Source organism: Oncorhynchus gorbuscha, linkage group LG25 (genome assembly GCF_021184085.1).
Source record: "Oncorhynchus gorbuscha isolate QuinsamMale2020 ecotype Even-year linkage group LG25, OgorEven_v1.0, whole genome shotgun sequence".
NCBI lineage: Eukaryota > Metazoa > Chordata > Actinopteri > Salmoniformes > Salmonidae > Oncorhynchus > Oncorhynchus gorbuscha.
Window position 1 is genome coordinate 37,150,513 of NC_060197.1, and position 26,701 is coordinate 37,177,213.

Consider the following 26,701-nt stretch of genomic DNA (forward strand, 5'->3'; position numbering starts at 1 on the left):
TGTCTCCCCAGATGTAGTATCCTGTCTCCCCAGATGTAGTATCCTGTCTCCCCAGATGTAGTATCCTGTCTCCCCAGATGTAGTATCCTGTCTCCCCAGATGTAGTATCCTGTCTCCCCAGATGTAGTATCCTGTCTCCCCAGATGTAGTATCTGTCTCCCCAGATGTAGTATCCTGTCTCCCCAGATGTAGTATCCTGTCTCCCCAGATGTAGTATCCTGTCTCCCCAGATGTAGTATCCTGTCTCCCCAGATGTAGTCCTGTCCCAGATGTAGTATCCTGTCTCCCCAGATGTAGTATCCTGTCTCCCCAGATGTAGTATCCTGTCTCCCCAGATGTAGTATCCTGTATCCTCCCCAGATGTATCCTGTCTCCCCAGATGTCTCCCCAGATGTAGTATCCTGTCTCCCCAGATGTAGTATCCTGTCTCCCCAGATGTAGTATCCTGTCTCCCCAGATGTAGTATCCTGTCTCCCCAGATGTAGTATCCTGTCTCCCCAGATGTAGTATCCTGTCTCCCCAGATGTAGTATCCTGTCTCCCCAGATGTAGTATCCTGTCTCCCCAGATGTAGTATCCTGTCTCCCCAGATCCTGTCTCCCCAGATGTAGTATCCTGTCTCCCCAGATGTAGTATCCTGTCTCCCCAGATGTAGTATCCGGCCTCCCCAGATGTAGTATCCTGTCTCCCCAGATGTAGTATCCTGTCTCCCCAGATGTAGTATCCTGTCTCCCCAGATGTAGTATCCGGCCTCCCCAGATGTAGTATCCTGTCTCCCCAGATGTAGTATCCTGTCTCCCCAGATGTAGTATCCTGTCTCCCCAGATGTAGTATCCTGTCTCCCCAGATGTAGTATCCTGCCTCCCCAGATGTAGTATCCTGTCTCCCCAGATGTAGTATCCTGTCTCCCCAGATGTGTCTCCCCAGATGTAGTATCCTGTCTCCCCAGATGTAGTATCCGGCCTCCCCAGATGTAGTATCCCAGATGTCCCCAGATGTAGTATCCTGGCCTCCCCAGATGTAGTATCCTGTCCAGATGTAGTATGTCTCCCCAGATGTAGTATCCTGTCTCCCCAGATGTAGTATCCTGTCTCCCCAGATGTAGTATCCGGCCTCCCCAGATGTAGTATCCGGCCTCCCCAGATGTAGTATCCCGGCCTCCCCAGATGTAGTATCCTGTCTCCCCAGATGTAGTATCCTGTCTCCCCAGATGTAGTATCCTGTCTCCCCAGATGTAGTATCCGGCCTCCCCAGATGTAGTATCCTGTCTCCCCTAGTATCCTCTCTCCCCAGATGTAGTATCCTGTCTCCCCAGATGTCCCCAGATGTATCCTGTCTCAGATGTAGTATCCGGCCTCCCCTCCCCAGATGTAGTATCCTGTCTCCCCAGATGTAGTATCCTGTCTCCCCAGATGTAGTATCCTGTCTCCCCAGATGTAGTATCCTGTCTCCCCAGATGTAGTATCCTGTCTCCCCAGATGTAGTATCCTGTCTCCCAGATGTAGTATCCTGTCTCCCCAGATGTAGTATCCGGCCTCCCCAGATGTAGTATCCGGCCTCCCCAGATGTAGTATCCCCTGTATCCTGTCTCCCCAGATGTAGTATCCTGTCTCCCCAGATGTAGTATCCTGTCTCCCAGATGTAGTATGTAGTATCCTGTCTCCCCAGATGTAGTATCCGGCCTCCCCAGATGTAGTATCCTGTCTCCCCAGATGTAGTATCCTGTCTCCCCAGATGTAGTATCCTGTCTCCCCAGATGTAGTATCCGGCCTGTCTCCCCAGATGTAGTATCCGGCCTCCCCAGATGTAGTATCCTGTCTCCCCAGATGTAGTATCCTGTCTCCCCCAGATGTCTCCCCAGATATCCTGTCTCCCCAGATGTAGTATCCTGTCTCCCCAGATGTAGTATCCTGTCTCCCCAGATGTAGTATCTGGTCTCCCCAGATGTAGTATCCGGCCTCCCCAGATGTAGTATCCGGCCTCCCCAGATGTAGTATCCTGTCTCCCCAGATGTAGTATCCTGTATCCTGTCCCCAGATGTAGTATCCTGTCTCCCCAGATGTAGTATCCTGTCTCCCCAGATGTAGTATCCTGTCTCCCCAGATGTATCCTGTCTCCCCAGATGTATCCTGCCTCCCCAGATGTAGTATCCTGCCTCCCCAGATGTAGTATCCGGTATCCCTCCCCAGATGTAGTATCCTGTCTCCCCAGATGTAGTATCCTGTCTCCCCAGATGTAGTATCCTGTCTCCCCAGATGTAGTATCCTGTCTCCCCAGATGTAGTATCCTGTCTCCCCAGATGTAGTATCCTGTCTCCCCAGATGTAGTATCCTGTCTCCCCAGAGTATCCGGCCTCCCCAGATGTAGTATCCTGTCTCCCCAGATGTAGTATCCTGTCTCCCCAGATGTAGTATCCTGTCTCCCCAGATGTAGTATCCTGTCTCCCCAGATGTAGTATCCTGTCTCCCCAGATGTAGTATCCTGCCTCCCCAGATGTAGTATCCTGTCTCCCCAGATGTAGTATCCTGTCTCCCCAGATGTAGTATCCTGTCTCCCCAGATGTAGTATCCTGTCTCCCCAGATGTAGTATCCTGCCTCCCCAGATGTAGTATCCTGTCTCCCCAGATGTAGTATCCTGTCTCCCCAGATGTAGTATCCTGTCTTCCCAGATGTAGTATCCTGTCCCCCCCGATGTAGTATTCTGTCTCCCCAGATGTAGTATCCTGTCTCCCCAGATGTAGTATCCTGTCTCCCCAGATGTAGTATCAGGCCTCCCCAGATTTCGTTCTCAGTTTTTTACTTAATGATTTTGGTCACTTTTCTGATATTTGTTTCTGTGACGTTGTATATGAAAGGTAAGATAAATCAAATGGCATTTCCCAATGGTCCATTTTCAACAAAGAAACGACTCATTTGGACATAGCAAAATACTCTGCATTTGAAGGGAAATGGAGGGTTGGAAAAGCTAATGAAAATCAGAAAAGATGAGTGGAGCTGATGATTAGTAGACCATTGTTATGTTGTGTCTTACTGTTCAAGTGTTGGACAAAGCGTTTTTCCTATCACCCTTTCATCTCATCATATCTCATCATGTAACAGATTATATTTAGGTTTTAATCCTCAAAGTACCAATTCATCTTCTTACACATTATTTGCATAGCTAAGTCATAATACTAATCCCTGACATCAATTTGCGAGCTGAACACCTTCTTCGCCGCTTTGAGGATAATGCAGTGCCACCGACGCTGCCCGCTAAAGGACTGTGGGCTCTCGTTCTCTGTGGCCGATGTGAGTAAGACATTTATGCGTGTTGACCCTCGCAAGGCTGCCAGCCCAGACGGTGGTCCCTAGCCACGTCCTCAGGCCATGCGCAGACCAGCTGGATGGTGTGTGTATTTACGGACATATTCAATCTCTCCCTATCCCAGTCTGTTGTCCCCACTTGCTTCAAGATGTCCACCATTGTTCCTATTCCCAAGAAAGCTAAGGTAACTGAACTAAATGACTATCGCTACGTAGTACTCACTTCTGTCATCATGAAGTGCTTTGAGATGCTAGTTTAGGATCATATCACCTCATATACCCTATACCCACTTCAATTTGGATACCGTCCCAATAGATCCACAGACGGTGCAATCGCACTGCACACTGCCCTATCCCATCTGGACAAGAGGAATACCTATGTAAGAATGCTGTTAATTGACTATAGCTCAGCCTTCAACACCATAGTACCCACCAAGCTCATCATTAAGGTTGGGGCCCTGGGTCTGAACCCCGCCCTGTGCAACTGGGTCCTGGACTTCCTGACGGGGTGCCCCCCCCTCCTGATCCTCAACACTGGGCCCCCACAAGGTTGCGTGCTCAGCCCCCTCCTGTACTCCCTGTTCACTCTTGACTGCGTAGCCATCTATGCCTACAACTCAATCATCAAGTTTGCAGATGACACAACAGTAGTAGGCCTGATTACCAACAATGACGAGAGCCTACAGGGAGGAGGTGAGGGCCCTGGCGGTGTGGTGCCAGGAAAATAACCTCTCCCGCAACGTCAACAAAACAAAGGAGCTGATTGTGGACTTCAGGAAACAGCAGAGGGAGCACGCCAATATCCACAGTGACGGGACTGCAGTGGAGAATGTGGAAAGTTCCTCGGCATACACGTCACTGACAGTCTGAAATGGTCCACCCACACAGACAGGAGGCTGAAGAAATTTGTCTTGGCACCTAAATATTTTACAGATGCACAATTGAAATCATCCTGTATGACCGCCTGGTACGTCAACTGCACCGCCCAAAACCGCAGAGCTCTCCAGAGGGTGGCGCGGTCTGCGCAACGCATCACCGGGGGCACACTGCCTACCCTACAGGACACCTACAGCACCCAATGCCACAAGCATTGCTGGGACAGAGAGACTGAAAAACAGCTTCTATCTCAAGGATGACTGTTAAATAGTTATCACTACCCGGCTACCACCCGGTTACTCAAACCTGCACCGTAGAGGCTGCTGCCCCATATACATAGACATGGAATCACTGGTCACTTTAATAATGGAACACTGGTCACTTTAATAATGTTTACATACTACTTTACTCATCTCATATGTATGTACTGTATTCTATTCTACTGTGTTTTAGTCAATGCCACTCCGACATTACTCATCCTAATATTGATATATTTCTTAATTCCATTATTTTACTTTTAGATTTGTGTGTATTGTTATGAATAGTTAGATACTACTGCACTGTTGGAGCTAGGAACACAAGCATTTCACAACACCTGCAAAAATATGTGCCTGTGACCAATACAATTTTATTTGATTGTGAGCTTTGATTTCATTTCATTTTCACCCAAAACATGTTTGACAGTAGCCAATGACAAGGTCTGTGAACATAGGAGTAATATTTGCCATTCTTTTTGACAGATTCCATCAAACTTTCCTGTTAACTCTCCTGTTATCACATATTACTGGCCACCGTGAAACCTTCACCTACTGTAGGGAGACCTTGCCTGTCTATGACCTTATGTGACTTGGCTTGACTTTACTGAAATGGCAACTAGCTTGAAAAACTGTTGACAACTCAAAGGACAACTTCACTGAAATGATTCTTTCATGCCACAGAATCAGGTTGTTCTGTTCAGTTTATTTTCTTAAGAAGCCTCAGGATATAGGATACTGAGGATACATCTCATGTTTCTTTCAGGAATTCTAACATTAGTCGAATAAACCTTTTTTCCAACTTATTCCCGGACCCTTATACTCTAGACTGAGACTACAATTCTCAGTCTCCAAGTTGCTGTTTTATCAGCAAAAAATAATTCTCAGAAATGCTTAAATTGCCACAGGGGCAGTGCTTCTGTACTTGCTTTTCTTTTGATCTTCTGACTATCACCCTCTCTCTCTGGGTGATGAGGTTGAGCAGGTTTCTCTCTCTCTGGGTGATGAGGTAGAGCAGGTCTGGGTGATGGGGTAGAGCAGGTCTCTCTCTGGGTGATGGGGTAGAGCAGGTTTTCTCTCTCTGGGTGATGAGGTAGAGCAGGTCACTTTCTGGGTGATGAGGTAGAGCAGGTCTCTCTGGGTGATGAGGTAAAGAGTTTCTCTCTCTCTTGGTGATGAGGTCACTCTCTCTGGGTGATGAGGTAGAGCAGGTCTCTCTGGGTGATGAGGTAGAGCAGGTCTCTCTGGGTGAGGAGGTAAAAGGTCTCTGGGTGAGGTCAGGTCTCTGGGTGAGGAGGTAAGGTAAAGCAGGTCTCAGGTCAGGTCTTCTGGGTGTGAGGTAAAGCAGGTCTCTCTGGGTAGGTAAAGCAGGTCTCTCTGGGTGAGGAGGTAAAGCAGGTCTCTGGGTGAGGAGGTCTCTCTGGGTGAGGAGGTAAAGCAGGTCTCTCTGGGTGAGGAGGTAAAGCAGGTCTCTGGGTGAGGAGGTAAAGCAGGTCTCTCTGGGTGAGGAGGTAGAGCAGGTCTCTCTGGGTGAGGAGGTAGAGCAGGTCTCTGGGTGATGAGGTAGAGCAGGTCTCTGGGTGATGAGGTAGAGCAGGTCTCTGGGTGAGGAGGTAGAGCAGGCTGGGTGAGGAGGTAGAGCAGGTCTCTCTCTGGGTGAGGCGGTAGAGCAGGTCTCTGGGTGAGGAGGTAGAGCAGGTCTCTGGGTGAGGAGGTAGAGCAGGTCTCTCTCTGGGTGAGGTGAGGTCTCTGGGTGGTAGAGTCTCTCAGGTAGAGCAGGTCTCTCTCTGGGTGAGGAGGTAGAGCAGGTCTCTCTCTGGGTGAGGAGGTCTCTCTCTGGGTGAGGAGGTAGCAGGTCTCTCTGGGTGAAGAGCAGGTCTCTCTGGGTGAGGAATTCTCTCTGGGTGAGGAGGTAGAGCAGGTCTCTCTCTGGGTGAAAGTCTCTCTGGGTGAGGTAGAGCAGGTCTCTGGGTGAGGAGGTAGAGCAGGTCTCTCTCTGGGTGAGGAGGTAGAGCAGGTCTCTGGGTGAGGAGGTCTCTCTGGGTGAGGAGGTAGAGCAGGTCTCTCCTGGGTGAGGAGGTCTCTCTGGGTAGAGCAGGTCTCTCTGGGTGAGGAGGTAAAGTGGTCTCTCAGGAAGTCTCTCTGGGTGAGGCGGTAGAGCAGGTCTCTCTCTCTGGGTGAGGAGGTAGAGCAGGTCTCTCTCTGGGTGAGGAGGTATAGCATGTCTCTCTCTGGGTGAGGAGGTAGAGCAGGTCTCTCTCTGGGTGAGGAGGTAGAGCAGGTCTCTCTCTGGGTGAGGAGGTAGAGCAGGTCTCTCTCTGGGTGAGGTCTCTCTCTGGGTGAGGAGGTAGAGCAGGTCTCTCTGGGTGAGGAGGTAGAACAGGTCTCTCTGGGTGAGGAGGTAGAGCAGGTCTCTCGGTGAGGCGGTAGAGCAGGTCTCTCTCTCTGGGTGAGGAGGTAGAGCAGGTCTCTCTCTCTAGGTGAGGCGGTAGAGCAGGTCTCTCTCTCTGGGTGAGGAGGTAGAGCAGGTCTCTCTCTGGGTGAGGAGGTATAGCATGTCTCTCTCTGGGTGAGGCAGGTCTCTCTGGGTGAGGAGGTAGAGCAGGTCTCTCTCTGGGTGAGGAGGTATAGCATGTCTCTCTCTGGGTGAGGAAGTATAGCATGTCTCTCTCTGGGTGAAGAGGTAGAGCAGGTCTCTCTCTGGGTGAGGAGGTAGAGCAGGTCTCTCTCTGGGTGAGGAGGTAGAGCAGGTCTCTCTCTGGGTGAGGAGGTAGAGCAGGTCTCTCCCTGGGTGAGGAGGTAGAGCAGGCCTCTCTCTCTGGGTGAGGCGGTAGAGCAGGTCTCTCTCTCTGGGTGAGGAGGTAGAGCAGGTCTCTCTCTGGGTGAGGAGGTATAGCATGTCTCTCTCTGGGTGAGGAGGTAGAGCAGGTCTCTCTCTGGGTGAGGAGGTAGAGCAGGTCTCTCTCTGGGTGAGGAGGTAGAGCAGGTCTCTCTGGGTGAGGAGGTAGAGCAGGTCTCTCTGGGTGATGAGGTAGAGCAGGTCTCTAGGTGAGGCGGTAGAGCAGGTCTCTCTCTCTGGGTGAGGAGGTAGAGCAGGTCTCTCTCTCTGGGTGAGGAGGTAGAGCAGGTCTCTGGGTGAGGAGGTAGAGCAGGTCTCTCTCACTCACTCCTTCATAATGCAGCATTGTCCACGATTTACCCAGTTTTATCAGTTCTGCTTGACTGCTTCAAGCTTGTCATCTACGCTCTTAGAAAAAAGGGATCCAAAATGGGTATTTGGCTGTCCACATAGGAGAACCCTTTTAGGTTCCATATAGAACCCTCTGTAGAAAGGTTTCCACATGGAACCCAAAATGGTTCTACCTGCAACTAAAAAGGGTTTTTACAAAGGGTTCTCCTTTAAGGTTCTAGACTTTTTTAAAGGTGAGAGTGTAGTGTCGTTAGATTATGAGTAAGAGTGAAGTTAGATTATAATGACTTTGACCAAACCGATTCACAGCATGACCAAGCGATAGGCCTACCGCATGTCTATTACTATATCATTTATCATTGACTTTCAGGCATTTGTATGAATTTCAGAGGAAATGTATGAATAAACAATCTTATCAATTAGAAACTAGAGTTGGTTCTTAGTGAAAGCATGCCTCCTGGCAGAAATGTTGCTTTTGGTGAAATGACACGAAACAAAGCAATGAGTGTAGGGGTTGAATGCATAAATACTTTCCCCAGTTCTCACACACTCACATTCTGAATTGAAATATCACTCACAACCTTTCACTCTGCTCCTGTTAGATTTGTGTTAGTGGGTCGGAGTGCGGAACCTACGCATTTCTGTGCATTGAGGACCAAGAAGATACACAAGGAGTGGGCTCTGAATTCTTGCTTAATCTACAGACAAAGGGAGAACAGGTATTCGGGCCTCGTCTTTTGACTCAAATGCCAAGCGCTTTATACACCGTACATATTTAAATAAATGGAGTGTGAAGTTGTGACCTGGCAGAGGGGTGGATATCTCAGCACAGCTAACAGTACAAGCTACAATCCAGTGGGTCTCGGACATACAGTGCTCTAGTGTAGTGAGAATGGCTCCATCTCCTCCTTGCAGCAATGTGCTAGTATGTAGAACATGTCCTGTATTTGTATTATGTAAATAACGTGCTTAGAGCTGATTAGACAAATCTACTCTCTGTCTTTTAGATGTTGATCGTGTTCCCCACTCTTTTGCCCCTAGTTTCAACCGATCCCCCGTGCCCAGGATGAAGGGTCGGACAGACGCCCCGCGCGATAGGTGAGTGTCTACCTTTTTTTAAACTTGACAATCATGGTTTGTTTTTTTCTGAGTGACTCGTTAATTTTAGTCGTTCGTTTGACCTGCGTGATCGGAATATAGATCATGCTGCAGACTGCATTGAGAATACAAATATGTTTAGAAATGTTAATTGATGGCATGGTGCAAGAATGAATGTGATTCATTGATTATTGAATGTTATGATGGACTCGGCTTTGTAGAATTAAAACATACACAAGAACGAATCGTTTGGGGGTCTGCAGTTCGCGAACGATGTTGTGCTGATCACACTCATGGCAGTTAAGCAATGCATTCCGACAATAGTTGTTCACAATCTAGTCCGGTTTCGTCCACAGCTAGACCTACTGTCAAATGTATCAATAAATCATCTTATTTGTTTGCCTACCAATCAACAACTCTACATTGTTTAAAGCAGACGTTTACAAGTCTCGGTCACAAATGACAGCTCCAATAAGCCCCCTATGGTGAACGAAATGTGGCTTGTAGGAGGTAGAAACATGACTCTTTCATGTTTTCAGTTCATCGTTCGCCGGTAGGGGGTCCTGTGGGCTCTAGGCATTACTGACTCAAAAGAACGGAATTAGTCGAGAGATTTCTTCCGTTGATTTAACGAGTCGAAAAGATCGGAGTCAGTAAAAAGAGCCAAACTTCCCATCAGTTCTGCCCATGGTGCCTCTTCCTCTCACTTGTTTCTGGCTTCCGCTCTCACTCTGAACCCCAGTCGTATTTGGGGTGGGGGATTGCAATGTGTGGCATTGCCTCTAAGCAAAGCTATGGTACTGAAAAGTGACTTTGTACTGTTTTCAATCAATTAATGTAGAGAATAGATTACATTTCCAGTGTACTTTTATAAAATCCGCTAATGATCTTTGGCTGGTAGCACTTTATTTCACGGTACATAAATGACTTTCTATTTATTTAGAAATTACATGGTAAATACAATATATCAATAACCTGTGAATTACTTGCTTGTTTCTAATATTTCCCTCCCTAACCCAGGGGCTGGTTGGTGGGGGTTATCTTCTTCATCCTGGGACTCGGGACGCTGCTACCATGGAACTTCTTCATGACCGCCTCCATGGTAAACCTAACATGCGTCTATAACCACAAGTCCAGGATCAGATAGTTATTTAGTCCCCTAAAGGCTACAGTTAGCATATAGGGTAAATCTGATCCTAGATCTGTTGTTTTGTGCAACTTTAGACAGATCTAGGATCAGATCTACTCTAGCTCAGGTTCAACACTGTATGTATGATACATACACACTTGTTGAACCTTATCCAAAGTAGAACATTGACATCTTAAGGAATTAACTTGAAAAGTAAGTCTTTTTTGAAAATCAGGCAGAACTGTTATTTTATGTTACCCTTTTTTTGCCAGGTAATTTGACTGAGAACACATGCTCATTTACAGCAATGACCTGGGGAATAGTTACAGGGCAGAGGAGGAATGAGCCAATTGGAAGCTGGGGATGGTTAGATGGCCATGATGGGCAGATTCTGGATTTAGCCAAGACACCGGGGTTAACACCCCAACTCTTACGATAAGTGCCAGGAGATTGTTAGTGACCACAGAGAGTCAGGACACCAGTTTAACTTCCCATCTGAAAGAGGGCACTGTACACAGGGCAAAGTCCCCAATCACTGCCCTGGGGCATTGGGATATATACAGTGCATTCGGAAAGTATTCAGACCCTTTGATTTTTTTCCACATTTTGTTATGTTACAGCCTTATTCAAAAATTGATTACATTGTCGTCGTCCCCCCCCCATCAATCTACACACAACACCCCATAATGACAAAGCAAAAATACGTTTTTAGATTATTTCTTTTTTTTTAAGTAAAAAAAAACTGAAATATCACATTTACATAAGTATTCAGACCCAGTAGTCAGTACTTTGTTGAAGCACCTAAGGCAGCGATTACAGCCTCGAGTCTTCTTGGGTATGACGCTACAAGCTTGGCACAACTGAATTTGGGGAGTTTCTCCCATTCTTCTCTGCAGATCCTCTAAAGCTCTGTCAGGTTGAATGAGGAGTGTCGCTGCACAGCTATTCTCAGGTCTCTCCAGAGATGTTTGATCGGGTTCAAGTCCGGGCTCTCGCTGGGCCACTCAAGGACATTGAGACTTGTCCCGAAGCCATTCCTGCGTTGTCTTGGCTGTGTGCTTAGGGTCATTGTCCTGTTGGGAAGTGAGCCTTTGCCACAGTCTGAGGTCCTGAGTGCTCTGGAGCAGGTTTTCATCAAGGATCTCTCTGTACTTTGCTCCGTTCATCTTTCCTTCGATACTGACTAGTCTCCCAGTCCATCCCGCTGAAAAACATCCCCACAGCATGATGCTGCTACCACCATGCTTCACTATAGGGATGGTGCCAGGTTTCCTCCAAATGTGACTCTTGGCTTTCAGGCCAAAGAGTTCAAGCTTGGTTTCATCAGACCAGAGAATCTTGTTTCTCATGGTCAGAGTCCTTTAGGTGCCTTTTGGCAAACTCCAAGCGGCTGTTTTGTGCCTTTTACTGAGGAGTGGCTTCTGTCTGGCCACTCTATCATAAAGGCCTGATTGGTGGAGTGCTGCAGAGATGGTTGTCCTTCTGGAAGGTTCTCCCATCTCCACAGAGGACCTCTGGGAGATCTTTCTCCCCCAATTGCTGTTTGGCCGGTCAGCCAGCTCTTGGTGATTCCAAACTTCTTCCATTTAAGAATGATGGAGGCCACTGTGTTCTTGGGGACCTTCAATGCTGCAAAAATGTTTTGGTACCATTCCCCAGATCTGTGCCTTGACACAATCCTGTCTCGGAGCTCTACGGACAATTCCTTGGACCTCATGGCTTGGTTTTTGCTCTAACATGCACTGTCAACTGTGGAACCTTATATAGACAGGTGTGTGCCTTTCCAAATGATGTCCAATCAATTGAATTTACCACAGGTGGACTCCAATCAAGTTGTAGAAACATCTTAATGATGTTCAATGGAAACAGGGTGTACTTGAGCTCAATTTTCGAGTCTCATAGCAAAGGGTCTGAATACTGTTTTCGCGTAGTCGTTATGGGGTATTGTGTTAGATTGATTGAGTAAAACATGTATTTAATCCATTTTAGAATAAGGCTGTAACGTAACAAAATGAGGAAAAAGTAAAGGGGTCTGAATACTTTCCGAATGCACTGTATATTTATTTATTTTTTGCCGGAGGAAAGAGTGCTCCCTACTGGTCCTCCAACACCGCTTCCAGCAACATCTGGTCTCCCATCCAGTACCAACCCTGTTTAGCTTCAGAGGCAAGCCAGCAGTGGGATGCAGGGTGGTAATGCTGCTGTTATCCCTAAGAGTCAGATGCTGTTTGTATGTGTGTGTACACAACTGTATGTGTGGCAGGTAGCCTAATGGTTAAGAGCATTGTCCCAGTAGCCGAAAGGTTACTGGTTCAAATACCCAAGCCCGACTAGCTTAAAAATCTGTTGATGTGCCCTTGAGCAAGGCACTTAACCCTAATTGCTCCTGTAAGTCACTCTGGATAAGAGAGTCTGCTAAATGACTAAAATGTAAATGCGTATTGTTTAACGAGGATTTGCTGAGTTGTTGGTGTCAAACGTTTTGTCTAAGAGGGATTTAGTGTGACTGGCCGAGTTGGGTAGATTACTTTTTAAACATATCTGTTAGTTACTAGTTTCCTGTCCAAAATTGCAATCAGTAACGTAACTGTTAGATTCCCCAAACTCAGTAACATAGACTGATTACTTTCAGTTACTTTTGGATTACTTTTCCTTTAAGATGCATTAATTAGAAGACAAACAGGATCCATCAAATGAGTTTGGTGTGTCAACACAGTGCTCTCTAACTTGTAGTCAGACACACTCAGGTTGGAACAAACTTCAACTTGAGTCTTTTTTCAATGCTGAATTGAATTTAAGAAACCAGAAAAGTATCATAATGTTTTTTTACGCAAACAACCTTGCTGAATTTTAAAAGTAATCCAAGAAGTAATCATCTAGTTTTTCAAAGTATCTGTAATCTGATTACAGTATTTTTGCTGGTAACTTAACTGATTTGTTAGGGGGGGGGTTTGTAATCAGATTACATGTAGAAGATTACATGTAACCAGTTACTTCCCAACCCTGGTGACTGGCCCCCTGGTGTTTTGTAGTCTTGCGTCACCAAGTACCGGTATGTTGAAGTTAACCACTCGTGGTGTGGTAAGAGGCCATGGATTTTCCACGGCGCTGTGTGTTCAACCATGTGACCAGGTTGTGTGTGTACAGCCTCTTAGGCCTAGCTCTCTGAATATTCAAATGTCAAACCCCACAACTCATTCCCCTAGGGTAAGCTGTGATATTTGGTATACGTTATATATTTGGTATACGTACACGTTTGTAGAACTACTTAAAGAATAGGCCTATTTGTATAGGAATGAGTGACTTGTGATAAACAACATCGTATTGAACGTTAATGTAAACTAAACTGGGTCATCTCATGAGTCCTGTGTGGCTCGGTTGGTAGAGCAAACGGCCAGGATCGTGGGTTGGATTCCTGCTGGGGCCCACCCATACTAACGCTTTGATAAAAGCGCCTGGAAAATGGTCATATATTATTATTTATCTCTTTCTCTTCTGTCATTAGTATTTCAACAGCCGCCTTAACAAGACTGAACGGAGCAACGGCACAGTGGTCTCCCACAAAGAGTACTACTTCAACAACTGGATGACTCTGCTGTCCCAGCTCCCCCTGCTGCTCTGCACTCTGCTCAACTCCTTCTTCTATCAGCGGTGAGACAGCACTTCTTCTCTCAGGTTTACAAGTCATCCAAATGCCCTTCCAAGAAACACCCTTCTACTGCACACTTGGCTGATGAGCTTGTGTGTGTGTGTGTGTGTGTGTGTGTGTGTGTGTGTGTGTGTGTGTGTGTGTGTGTGTGTGTGTGTGTGTGTGTGTGTGTGTGTGTGTGTGTGTGTGTGTGTGTGTGTGTGTGTGTGTGTGTGTGTGTGTGTGTGTGTGTGTGTGTGTGTGTGTGTGAGAGAGAGAGAACAACCCTTTTGAATTGGCCATTTTATTAAACTGCAAATAGGTGAAAAAGAAAAGTCTATACAGTGCGATACAGTGGATTTTAGAGGGGCTTTACACAATAGATAAAAAATATGTCACGCACTGTCTGGGTGGTGTAATTTACTTCGCTCTAATCGCTCTAATTGAGAACTAACGTTTTGTGTGTGTTTGTGCGAAGGATATCGGAGATGGTGCGGATAGCAGGCAGCCTGGTCTTCATCTTCATCCTCTTCATCCTCACTGCCATCCTGGTCAAGATCCCCATGGAGGAGGACCGCTTCTTCTCTGTTACCATGGCTACCATCTGGTTCATCAACTGTGAGTAGGACATGATTGTGTGTGTGTTTGAGGGGGGGGCATTGTGTTATTGGGTGGATGGTGGGGAATCATGTTGTGTGTGGTGGGGGAATTGTGTGTGTTTGAATAAGTGTGTGTGTTTCTCTCTCTCTCTCTCTCTCTCTCTCTCTCTCTCTCTCTCTCTCTCTCTCTCTCTCTCTCTCTCTCTCTCTCTCTCTCTCTCTCTCTCTCTCTCTCTCTCTCTCTCTCACCCTCTCTCCCTCTCTCTCTCTCACCCTCTCTCCCTCTCTCTCTCTCACTTTGTAGCGTTTGGAGCGGTGCTACAGGGCAGTCTGTTTGGCCTGGTGGGCCTCCTTCCTCAGAAGTACAGCGCTGTGTTCATGAGTGGCCAGGGGCTGGCCGGCACCTTCGCTGCTATCGCCATGCTGGTCTCCATAGCCAGTGAGTCACACACACAAACAAATATCTAGAACCCACAAATATACAAATAACTACTTGTAAATAAACATGCAAAACTCACATCAGAGATGCTCAGTGGCAAATCATTCAACTGAGGCAAATGTGGAGTCTTATGCTACAGTACATCGTCGAACCACATCGTCGAACATCTCATTCCAAAATCATGGTCATTAATATGGAGTTGGTCCCCCCTTTGCTGCTATAACAGCCTCCACTCTTCTGGGAAGGCTTTCCACATTATTGAGGTCGGGCACTGATGTTGGGCGATTAGGCCTGGCTTGTAGTCGTCGTTCCAATTTATCCCAAAGGTGTTCGATGGGGTTGAGAGCTCTGTGCAGGCCAGTCAAGTTCTTCCACACCGATCTCAACAAACCATTTCTGTATGGACCTTACTTTGTGCACGGGGGAATTGTCATGCTGAAACAAGAAAGGGCTGTCCTCAAACTGTTGCTACAAAGTTGGATGCACAGAATCATCTAGAATGTCATTTTATGCTGTATCATTAAGATTTCCCTTCAGTGGAACTAAGGGGCCTAGCGTGACCCATGAAAAACAGCCACTTAACTTTACAGTTGGATCTATGCATTCGGGCAGGTAGCGTTCTCCTGGTATCCGCCAAACCCAGATTTGTCCGTCAGACTGCCTGATGGTGAAGCGTGATTCATCACTCCAGAGGATGCGTTTCCTCTGCTCCAGAGTCCAATGACGGCGAGCTTTACACCACTCCGGCCGACGCTTGGCATTGCGCATGGTGAACTTAGGCTCATGTGCTGCTGCTCGGCCATGGAAACCCATTTCATGAAGCTCCCGATGAACAGTTCTTGTGCTGACGTTGCTTCCTGAAGCAGTTTAGAACTCAGTATTGAGTGTTGCAACTGAGGACAGACGATATTTACGAGCTACGCACTTCAGCTCTCGGCGGTCCCGTTCTGTGAGCTTGTGTGGCCTACCATTTCACGGCTGAGCTGTTGTTGCTCCTAAAAGTACCCACTTCACAATAACATCACTTACAGTTGACCGGGGCAGCTTTAGCAGGGCAGAAATGTGAAGATCAGACTTGATGGAAAGGTGGCATCCTATGATGGTGCCATGTTGAAAGTCACTGAACTCTTCAGTAAGGCCATTCTACTGTCAATGCTTGTCAATTGAGATTGCATGGCTGTGTGCTCAATGTTATACACCTGTCAGCAACAGATGTGGCTGAAATAGCCGAATCAACTAATTTGAAGGGGTGTCCACAGACTTTTGTACAGTCGTGGCCAAAAGTTTTGAGAATGTCACAAATATTAATTTCCACAAAGTTTGCTGCTTCCGTGTCTTTAGATATTTTTTGTCGGATGTTACTATGGAATACTGAAGTATAATTACAAGCATTTCATAAGTGTCAAAGGCTTTTAGTGACAATTACATGAAGATGATGCAGAGTCAATATTTGCAGTGTTGACCCTTCTTTTTCAAGACCTCTGCAATCCGCCCTGGCATGCTGTCAATTAACTTCTAGGCCACAACCTGACTCATGACAGCCCATTCTTGCATAATCAATGGAGTTTGGAGTTTGTCAGAATTTGTGGGGTTTTGTTTGTCCACCCGCCTCTTGAGGATTGACCACAAGTTCTCAATGGGATTAAGGTCTGGGGAGTTTCCTGGCCATGAACCCAAAATATCGATGTTTTGTTCCCTGAGCCACTTAGTTATCACTTTTGCCTTATGGCAAGGTTCTCCATCATGCTGGAAAAGGCATTGTTCATCACCAAACTGCTCCTGGATGGTTGGGAGAAGTTGCTCTCGGAGGATGTGTTCCATTCTTTATTCATAGCTGTGTTCTTAGGCAAAATTGTGAGCGAGCCCACTCCCTTGGCTGAGAAGCAACCCCACACATGGATGGTCTCAGGATGCTTTACTGTTGGCATGACACAGGACGGATGGTAGCGCTCACCTTGTCTTCTCCGGACAAGCTTTTATCCAGATGCCCCAAACAATCAGAAAGGGGATTCATCAGAGAAAATGACTATCCCAGTCCTCAGCAGTCCAATCCCTGTACCTTTTGCAGAATATCAGTCTGTCCCTGATGTTTTTCCTGGAGAGAAGTGGCTTCTTTGCTGCCCTTCTTGACACCAGGCCATCCTCCAAAAGTCTTTGCCTCACTGTGTGTGCAGATGCACTCACACCTGCCTGCTGCCTTTCCTGAGCAGGCTCTGTACTGGTGGTGCCCCGGTCCCGCAGCTGAATCAACTTTAGGAGACGGTCCTGGCTCTTGCTGGACTTTCTTGGGTGCCCTGAAGCCTTCTTCACAACAATTGATCCACTCTCCTTGAAGTTCCTGATGATCAGATAAATGGTTGATTTAGGTGCAGTCTTACTGGCAGCAATATCCTTACCTATGAAGCCCCTTTTGTGCAAAGCAATGATGACGGCACGTGTTTCCTTGCAGATAACCATGGTTGACAAAGGAAGAACAATGATTCCAAGCACCACCCTCCTTTTGAAGCTTCCAATCTGTTATTCAAACTCAATCAGCATGACAGAGTGATCTCCAGCCTTGTCCTCGTCAACACTCACAGCTGTCAACACTCTAGGAAACTATGCTGTGTTATTTCTTACATTAGTACCCCAGGTCATCTTAGGTTTCATTACATACAGTCGAGAAGAACTACTGAATATAAGATCATCAACTGACCAAGAATATGTTTTCCGCGACGCGGATCCTGTGTTCTGCCTTCCATGATGTGAAAAGGGCACATCGCACCACTTGTATTCTTCTTGCCAATTTCGACAACAAGGTTGATGGAGCAACATGGACACGTTCTTGCTTCAGACATGGACCAGAGGGACAAGTGGGAAGACGCTATCCAGGGCGGTGCAGCCAACGGGTTTCTCCACGCATCGCGCCGACAGAAACAAACATCTCTCTGGTAAGAAGAGTGGAGGGGGCGTATGCCTCATGACTAACGGGACATGGTGTGATGAAGAAAACATACAGGAACTCAAATCCTTCTGTTCACCTGATTTAGAATTCCTCACAATCAAATGTAGACCGCATTATCTTGATTATAATCACAGCCGTATATATCCCCCCCAAGCAGACACATCGATGGCTCTGAACGAACTTTATTTAACTCTTTGCAAACTGGAAAACATTTATCCGGAGGCTGCATTCATTGTAGCTGGGGATTTTAACAAAGCCAATCTGAAAACAAGACTCCCTAAATTTTATCAGCATATCGATTGCGCAACCAGGGGTGGTAAAACCTTGGATCATTGTTCTAACTTCCGCGGCATATAAGGCCCTGCCCCGCCCCCTTTCGGAAAAGCTGACCACGACTCCATTTTGCTGATCCCTGCCTACAGGCAGAAATTAAAACAAGAGGCTCCCACGCTGAGGTCTGTCCAACGCTGGTCAGACCAAGCTGACTCTACACTCCAAGACTGCTTCCATCACGTGGACTGGGACATGTTTCTTGCGTCAGATGGAAATATTGACGAATACGCTGATTCGGTGTGGAGTTCATAAGTGGTCGAAGATGTCGTTCCCATAGCAACGATAAAAACATTCCCTAACCAGAAACCGTGGATTGATGGCAGCATTCGCGTGAAACTGAAAGCGCGAACCACTGCTTTTAATCAGGGCAAGGTGTCTGGCAACATGACTGAATACAAACAGTGCAGCTATTCCCTCCGTAAGGCTATTAAACAAGCTAAGCGTCAGTACAGAGACAAAGTGGAATCTCAATTCAATGGCTCAGACACAAGAGGCATGTGGCAGGGTCTACAGTCAATCACGGACTACAAGATGAAATCCAGCCCAGTCACGGACCAGGATGTCTTGCTCCCAGGCAGACTAAATAACTTTTTTGCCCGCTTTGAGGACAATACAGTGCCACTGACACGGCCTGCAACGGAAACATGCGGTCTCTCCTTCACTGCAGCCGAGGTGAGTAAGACATTTAAACGTGTTAACCCTGCAAGGCTGCAGGCCCAGACGGCATCCCCAGCCGCGCCCTCCGAGCATGCGCAGACCAGCTGGCCGGTGTGTTTACGGACATATTCAATCAATCCCTATACCAGTCTGCTGTTCCCACATGCTTCAAGAGGGCCACCATTGTTCCTGTTCCCAAGAAAGCTAAGGTAACTGAGCTAAACGACTACCGCCCCGTAGCACTCACTTCCGTCATCATGAAGTGCTTTGAGAGACTAGTCAAGGACCATATCACCTCCACCCTACCTGACACCCTAGACCCACTCCAATTTGCTTGTCAAATAGGTCCACAGACGATGCAATCTCAACCACACTGCACACTGCCCCTAACCCACCTGGACAAGAGGAATACCTATGTGAGAATGCTGTTCATCGACTACAGCTCGGCATTCAACACCATAGTACCCTGTCATCAAGCTCGAGACCCTGGGTCTCGACCCCGCCCTGTGCAACTGGGTACTGGACTTCCTGACGGGCCGCCCCAGGTGGTGAGGGTGGCAACAACATCTCCTCCCCGCTGATCCTCAACACGGGGCCCCACAAGGGTGCGTTTGAGCCCTCTCCTGTACTCCCTGTTCACCCACGACTGCGTGGCCACGCATCCAACTCAATCATCAAGTTTGACACAACAGTGGTAGGCTTGATTACCAACAACGACGAGACGGCCTACAGGGAGGAGGTGAGGGCCCTTGGAGTGTGGTGTCAGGAAAATAACCTCACACTCAACGTCAACAAAACTAAGGAGATGATTGTGGACTTCAGGAAACAGCAGAGGGAACACCCCCTATCCACATCGATGGAACAGTAGTGGAGAGGGTAGCTAGTTTTAAGTTCCTCGGCATACACATCACAGACAAACTGAATTGGTCCACTCACACTGACAGCGTCGTGAAGAAGGCGCAGCAGCGCCTATTCAACCTCAGGAGGCTGAAAAAAATTCGGCTTGTCACCAAAAGCACTCACAAACTTCTACAGATAATCGAGAGCATCCTGGCGGGCTGTATCACCGCCTTCCGCCCTCAACCGTAAGGCTCTCCAGAGGGTAGTGAGGACTGCACAACGCATCACCGGGGCAAACTACCTGCCCTCCAGGACACCTACACCACCCGTTGTTACAGAAAGGCCATAAAGATCATCAAGGACATCAACCACCCGAACCACTGCCTGTTCACCCCGCTATCATCCAGAAGGCGAGGTCAGTACAGGTGCATCAAAGCTGGGACCGAGAGACTGAAAAACAGCTTATATCTCAAGGCCATCAGACTGTTAAATAGCCACCACTAACATTGAGTGGCTGCTGCCAACACACTGTCATTGACACTGACCCAACTCCAGCCATTTTAATAATGGGAATTGATGGAAATGATGTAAATATATATATATATATATATATTATATATATATATCACTAGCCACTTTAAACAATGCTACCTTATATAATGTTACTTACCCTACATTATTCATCTCATATGCATATGTATATACTGTACTCTACAACATCGACTGCATCCTTATGTAACACATGTATCACTAGCCACTTTAACTATGCCACTTTGTTTACTTTGTCTACACACTCATCTCATATGTATATCGATACCATCTACTGTATGCTGCTCTGTACCATCACTCATTCATATATCCTTATGTACATGTTCCTTATCCCCTTACACTGTGTATAAGACAGTAGTTTTTTTTTTGGAATTGTTAGTTAGATTACTTGTTGGTTATCACTGCATTGTCGGAACTAGAAGCACAAGCATTTCGCTACACTCGCATTAACATCTGCTAACCATGTGTATGTGACAAATAAAATTTGATTTGATTTTTTTTTGTGTTAACGAGAGAATCACTGATATGATGTCAGCTGGTCCTTTTGTGGCAGGGCTGAAATGCAGTGGAAATGTTTTTGGGGATTCAGTTCATCTGCATGGCAAAGAGGGACTTTGCAATTAATTGCAATTCATCTGATCACTCTTCATAACATTCTGAAGTATATGCAAATTTCCATCTTACAATCTGAGGTAGCAGACTTTGTGAAAATTAATATTTGTGTCATTCTCAATCCTTTTGGCCACGACTGTATATAAAGTGTAGGTGTGTATATTTGCTTTATATATATGTATATTTGAACATTATCTATGATTGAATGTATGAAACAGAGGCCATCTTTCTAACCAACAGAGTATCACAGTGGAAATAGTCTCTAGACTATTTTTGTGTATATATCTGTATATCTTCAAATGATCCTATATGTATCTTTTGCCTGGTGTAACATTTCATGTATTTTGAGTTGTCAAATCAAAAAAAAAAACTATAGACAAATGAGTATGATGTGGCCTCTGCAACTCCACTTGTAAGTATTTCTCTGACCTCTCCTTTCTATTTTGTGTGTGTGGTTGTGGTTGTGGTTGTGGTTGTGGTTGTGGTTGTGGTTGTGTGACAGGTGATACGGACCCTGAGACGACTGCGTTGGGTTACTTCATCACGCCGTGTGTAGGAACCCTGATCACTTTGCTTAGCTACCTCCTACTGCCTCGCCTGGTGAGTTGCTCAGCTTTACAGGACTAGAATGTAATAGAAGCCCTGGTAGATACCACAGGTTGGGCCTCAGAACAGACCCTGTATCCCCCGGGCCTGTAGCTGACCGTACTGCAGTACGGCATGACTTTGTTTTACCTGAGGAATCTGTGTTCAAGGTCAGGGAATGTTCAGTCTGTCTCATTTGGCCTCTGCTCCGGTCTCATCCAGGAGTTTGCCCAGTTTTACTTGGACAAGAGCAGGAGTTATGAGGTGGAGACTGCAGATGAGCTGCTGAAAGGTGAGGCTGCTGAAAGCTGTGAGAGACACCCATTCATAGTGAAAGATGTGGGTTATTTTGTGCTCATATATCTCACCAATGACCATCCACAGCAGTGCAGATTGTCACTGCTAGTACTCTCCTTTACACTCAGGGGTTGTATGCAAAGTTCCCTTTAATTGTTTTGGGCACTGAGCTGTGCGGCAGTCTCGGGAACATTGGTTGTACATATCCAAACATCTCAGAGTAGGAGTGCTGATCTAGGATCAGGTCTCCCCCGTCCATGTAATCGTGTTAATTGTGATCTAAAAGGCAAAGGCGATCCCAAATCAGAACTCCTACTCTAAGACGCAAGATGCATACAGGCCATGGTCTGAATGGAACTGATTCAACAGATCGTTATCCCATTAGCCCAGTTTATTCACATTTATCCAATTAGTGCAGCAACCTCTCCCAGACAAAGAGCTGCCCTGTGGGACATTTACAGATCAGACACTATTAAACCACCCCATCACTCTCCTGTTAACGTCAATAGATGTTTCCATGGAAATTAACAAAGGTCTAGGAAAGCCAGGGCTGTTCAATATCGGTCCTGGAGGGATCAGGGACTACAGTAATTCAGCTATAGCTTGGTCTAGTTTTTCCTAATGAGGTCATGGGGTGAGGAAAAACTCCTGGCCCTATTCTTAACAGATAATGTAGTAGTCTGGTGGGCTCCAGAAACTAGTGTCTGTCCCTCTCTCCCTTTATAATGACATCTGCCATTACTCCCACACACATTTACCGCTGCCTGTTGATTGGTCAGTGTTAGGTCAAGTCAATCTATTTTCCCTGAAATCTTTCTCTTTCTTCCAGTGACAGAGAGTGGCACGGCGGAGAACGGCAAGCTGTATGGCCACGCCAATGGCTCTTTGGCCAATGGAGATGCCAGTGGCGAGGAGGTGGAGCTAAAGGGGGCTGGGGTCAGTCCCAAACAGGCCTTCTTAACCCTGGAGCAGGCTGAGGTCAGGGACAGGAAGTCCACCGTCATGGAGGTGTTTAAAAAGGTAATGCTGACCTCTATTGTTACTCAGCAGGCTCTCTACTGGTCATATATTTATTTATGTATTTTCTAAATATATGGCTCTGGTGTACAGTTGAGGTCCAATTCCCTACCCTTTTCTGAAGTGTGCACTTGTTCACTCCCCAACATGCATTAAAAGCACCAGAGGAGTTTAAGCATGGGAGAGTTTCCACTATATTTCTTACCTTGTCCCTCTCTCTCTCTCTCCAGATATGGGTGATGGCTTTCTGTGTGGTTTTTGTCTTCACCGTCACTCTCGCTGTGTTCCCCGCCGTCACTGTGGACGTCAAGACCATATACCCTGGGAAATGGGGTATGTATAAATCAGTTTCAAAAGGGTTCTTCGGCTGTCCCCGTAAGAGAACCCTTTCTCGTTCCAAGTAGAACCATTTTCTACCTGTAACCAAAAAGGGTTCTTTAAAAAGATATCCCATGGGAACATCCGAAAAACCCTTTTAGGTTCTAGATAGCACCTTTTTTTCTAAGAGTGTAGATATGTATACTGTATGTTTAATATGCATGAGATGTAAAACTCAGATGAAGCACCTCTCTCCCTCTTCCTCCCATCAGAACCTTATTTCATCTCTGTGTGCTGCTTCCTCATTTTCAACGTGTGTGACTGGATCGGCAGAACTGTCACCACCCTGGTCCAGTGGGTAGGTGTCTGATCCCATTTCATCTCTGTGGATTAATGTCATTTTATTACACATTTGATAGGATCACAATGGATTTGATTTATGTAACAACTTTCGAGGTTTCTCAGTGTTTTATAATCCTTCACTTTCTTTCCCAGTATTACATTTAGTTATTATTGTTCTTAGTATTACATTTAGTTATTATTCTAAAATGATTTTATTGCGTCTATCCAACCTTGTATATCAGTAACATTTCTCTGTGTATCTGGACCGCAGCCCCCCAAGGAGAGTTGTCTGTTCCCGGGGCTGGTGGTCTCCAGGGTGGTGTTTGTTCCCCTGCTGATGTTCTGTAACGTCCAGAGCCGCTCCTACCTCCCCGTCCTCTTCTCCCACGACGCTGCCTTCGCTTTCATCATGATGCTCTTCTCCCTCTCCAACGGATACTGTGTCTGCCTCTCCATGTCCTACGCCCCACAGTGAGTAGAAGTAACACACGCGCACCATTACGTGACAGTCCGCTGTCATAACATTATGCCAGTTATTCACGTATTGACTAATCCAATCTACCTGTCATGGTTTGTCACTCTTCTTTAGTCACCTTTGGCGTAGCAAGTTCTTGGTACCACTTCTCTCCCACACACACTCTGGAATTCTCTTTCAGTCACATGACATACTTTTTCTCTCACCCGACCATGCCAACTTCCTTGTTGCCACTGTAACACCACAACAAAACCTACCCTATATCTGCGGTGTATTCAATAGGAACCACACGAGCAGAAACCGGAAGGGGCCTACCCGAATTTGTCCAATAAGAAATGCTTGTGTTTTATTTTTCCATGACAAATAATTTTGCTGCAGTATGCTTATGAATACACGCCTGTCTCTCTCTCCGTCTCCTCCGAGGTTGGTGGCTCCTAAAGATGCAGAGACGGCCGGGGCCCTGATGACTTTCTTCCTGGCCCTGGGCCTCTCCATCGGGGCCGCCCTGTCCTTCCTGCTGCGACTACTGGTCTAGACACACACACACATCAGAGGACCACCACCATCAGTCAACAGCCACCTCCATCCCCATCCGTAAAGTGACGGGACACGCCCTGACATCATCCACTTCCATCGTCATACCTAGAAGGACCCAGGCTGGGAATAGAGCTGCATAAAGAAAAGCCTGCATCAAAATGATATTAGTACTGACCACAATAGATATTATACCAGGGATTGAATATCATCTCCCCAGCTGCCTGACATGCACAACACGTTTTGAAATAACTGAGATATGAAGGGTATGACGCTACATGACTAGCTACTTTACAACTGGTTTACAGTGGTTAGTAGTAAAAGACTGGTTGCCTCTCATCGGACAACAATGAATGGACACAGTCGGTGCCAAACAGTTTTAAACTTGGGTGGTTATTTTTGAGTTGGACCATTTTGAGGAGTCTGTTTGTATAATGTTTGTTTCCCTGTTGTTTTCTTAAGGCACTAACCTTAGTCAAGAAGAGTAGCGAGAGGAGTTTATGGAGAACTAATGGATTGTTCCACAAAGTAGATCATTTTCTCACGGAAGTCTTATTTTCATAACGACATCAGATTAAATCAGGATTACTAGCTCTGATGAGTAAGTACTTATATTTTTCAACAATTTGATTTGATTGAAAACATTTGATTTATTTTGGATATCATGACAATATGAAATAGTACATTATTTTTGCACGGAAGACCAATTCAATTATTTCCCTTAGTTTGCATTTGGTTACAGATAGGTTTCTTCATTATGTTATTTGCACATCAGTACAAAGGCACTACATTACACAGACAACATGGACATCGGTCTGTGGACATCAGCACACTCATGTCATTCTAGCCCATTGGAGTGGAGAGGACCACTTGGGGTGTGTTCAATAGAGTGAAATGTAGTTCATAGAAAATACTCCATTCGCTTCCTGTTCATGTCAGGATAATGGCCCAGTAGGACAGGTTTTAGAAACAGGATATGATGCAGTGTAAGGATAGGAACAGAGGGCAAGGAGGTGATGGGAACCAGACCACATTCCACTCCTCCTCCTTCCCACTGTTCTCCTGAGGGTAGCGTTCAGTCTGACCATAAGTGTTTCCCAAATTCGGTCCATGGGACCCCAGGGGGTGCACGTTTTGTTTTAATGTCCCAGCACTACACAGCTGATTCAAATAATCAACTGATCATCAGGCTTTTGAGAATATAAAATCAGATGTGTAGTGTTAAGGCAAAAAAACTAAAAACGTGCACCCGTTGGGGTCCTGAGGTTTGATTTTGGGGAAACGCTGCCCTAACACCATTCTGTGCTGCTAACCTACCTATTAACCTGTTGCTGTCTAGTCACGTTGTTTGAACAGAGCTTTGGCTTTAGGTATAATGTACAAAGGTGTGCTGTGACAGATTTTTCTAAACAAAAAGGGATACACTCCCTGCTTTGTTGTAAACAGGGTGTTGCTTTTGGCTTTCTGTAATAACAAAATGTTTAATTTTTTGTCACCATGAAAAAGTGTCAGCTATTCTGTTTCGATTATGTAAATTCATTGGATTTAAGTAACAGCACTTGTTTTTGTTTCGCTTTTGGTCATTTACTAGACTAAACTATAGTATTTTGAACACAGATGAAGAACAAGAATAGCTTCTAGCGGTCACTGGTTGATGAGCCAGCTAAGGGTAAAGTGTCTGTATCTGCCAATATTTGACTTCATATTACATAGACAGTGGGAGTAAAACACATTACAGAAAAATATTTTTCAATACATTAACATAACACTAAATCACAATTCCATAATTATCTGCCAATTTTCATTCCTTGAATGTATCATGGCCACGATGATTTAATGGAGTCAGATTATACATTTAACGGAGTGCCATTAAACATGAATCGACAACCATTTCTAAAGCTGTGCATTAAATCAAGTTATAGATTTATGTCTATAAACTGTTTATTCCAGATATGAACACATTGATTAGAACCTTACCAACTCTTGTATGAACTTTGTGTTTGCTCTATTTTGGTTTCTAGGCTTTCCTTTCTTCCTTCCTCTAATATAAGTATCCGTTGTTTTAAAATCCTTTTTATGTTTCCCTCTCGTGAAATCTTTGTTTTTGGTTTGATTGCTCAACGTTTAAGAGTGTTTTCTGAATGGAGTGAGAATTAACTATCATACTGTATGTAGAAGACAAACAAGGTCCCTGTACGTGGTGTTGTTGAGACAAACATCCGTTTGGTTTCAGAATGGCTGGATGAAGGTGAGGGTAATGGCCCTGTTCAAATACTCTACAGATGCACCCTTCCTTACTTTAGGAAATCACTGGCCTATCACAATTGCATATGTGTTAGCAAGGACTCCAATACACAGCTTTCATATATTCTGTCATGTTAGAACAGTGATCGAGGTAGGAAGGAAGGAAGCGTTTTTTTTTTAACAATACCCCTCTACCCGAACCAGTGGTTTAGTGGTGACTGGAGAAGTGGGTATAATCATTTTGCCCCCCAAAAATTCAAACGGCCCGCCAAGGGAAGTAAAGGCGCCCCGTGAGAAAAATGCTATGAGAAATAGTGACGCAAACCACGTTTCCATCCAGTTTCATACCATATAAAATGCACGACAGCTGTGATGAAAACGGGCAGTTTAAGTACAATTTTATAAATACCGACATATAATTTGTTAATTCGCACATGGG

At 45.9% G+C, this 26,701-nt stretch overlaps 1 protein-coding gene across 2 annotated transcripts in view; it reads left to right on the forward strand.

The window, feature by feature from the left end:
* The window catches only part of LOC124013949 (equilibrative nucleoside transporter 2-like), a 61,271-nt gene extending 35,309 nt beyond the window's left edge, over positions 1 to 25,962 (forward strand). Inside the window, exons 2-14 of one of the 2 annotated variants that reach the window (XM_046328529.1) lie at positions 8,225 to 8,341; positions 8,664 to 8,720; positions 9,741 to 9,822; positions 13,355 to 13,500; positions 13,956 to 14,095; positions 14,381 to 14,515; positions 20,953 to 21,050; positions 21,258 to 21,327; positions 22,162 to 22,352; positions 22,580 to 22,682; positions 22,940 to 23,025; positions 23,281 to 23,480; positions 23,908 to 25,962. In XM_046328529.1, coding sequence (XP_046184485.1) covers positions 8,689 to 8,720; positions 9,741 to 9,822; positions 13,355 to 13,500; positions 13,956 to 14,095; positions 14,381 to 14,515; positions 20,953 to 21,050; positions 21,258 to 21,327; positions 22,162 to 22,352; positions 22,580 to 22,682; positions 22,940 to 23,025; positions 23,281 to 23,480; positions 23,908 to 24,019 — 1,395 coding nt within the window. In that variant the 5' untranslated portion in view covers positions 8,225 to 8,341; positions 8,664 to 8,688 and the 3' untranslated portion in view covers positions 24,020 to 25,962. The remainder of the gene's footprint in view (positions 1 to 8,224; positions 8,342 to 8,663; positions 8,721 to 9,740; positions 9,823 to 13,354; positions 13,501 to 13,955; positions 14,096 to 14,380; positions 14,516 to 20,952; positions 21,051 to 21,257; positions 21,328 to 22,161; positions 22,353 to 22,579; positions 22,683 to 22,939; positions 23,026 to 23,280; positions 23,481 to 23,907) is intronic. The other variant, XM_046328530.1, reaches the window with a different exon arrangement.
* The last annotated feature ends 739 nt before the right edge of the window (positions 25,963 to 26,701 follow it).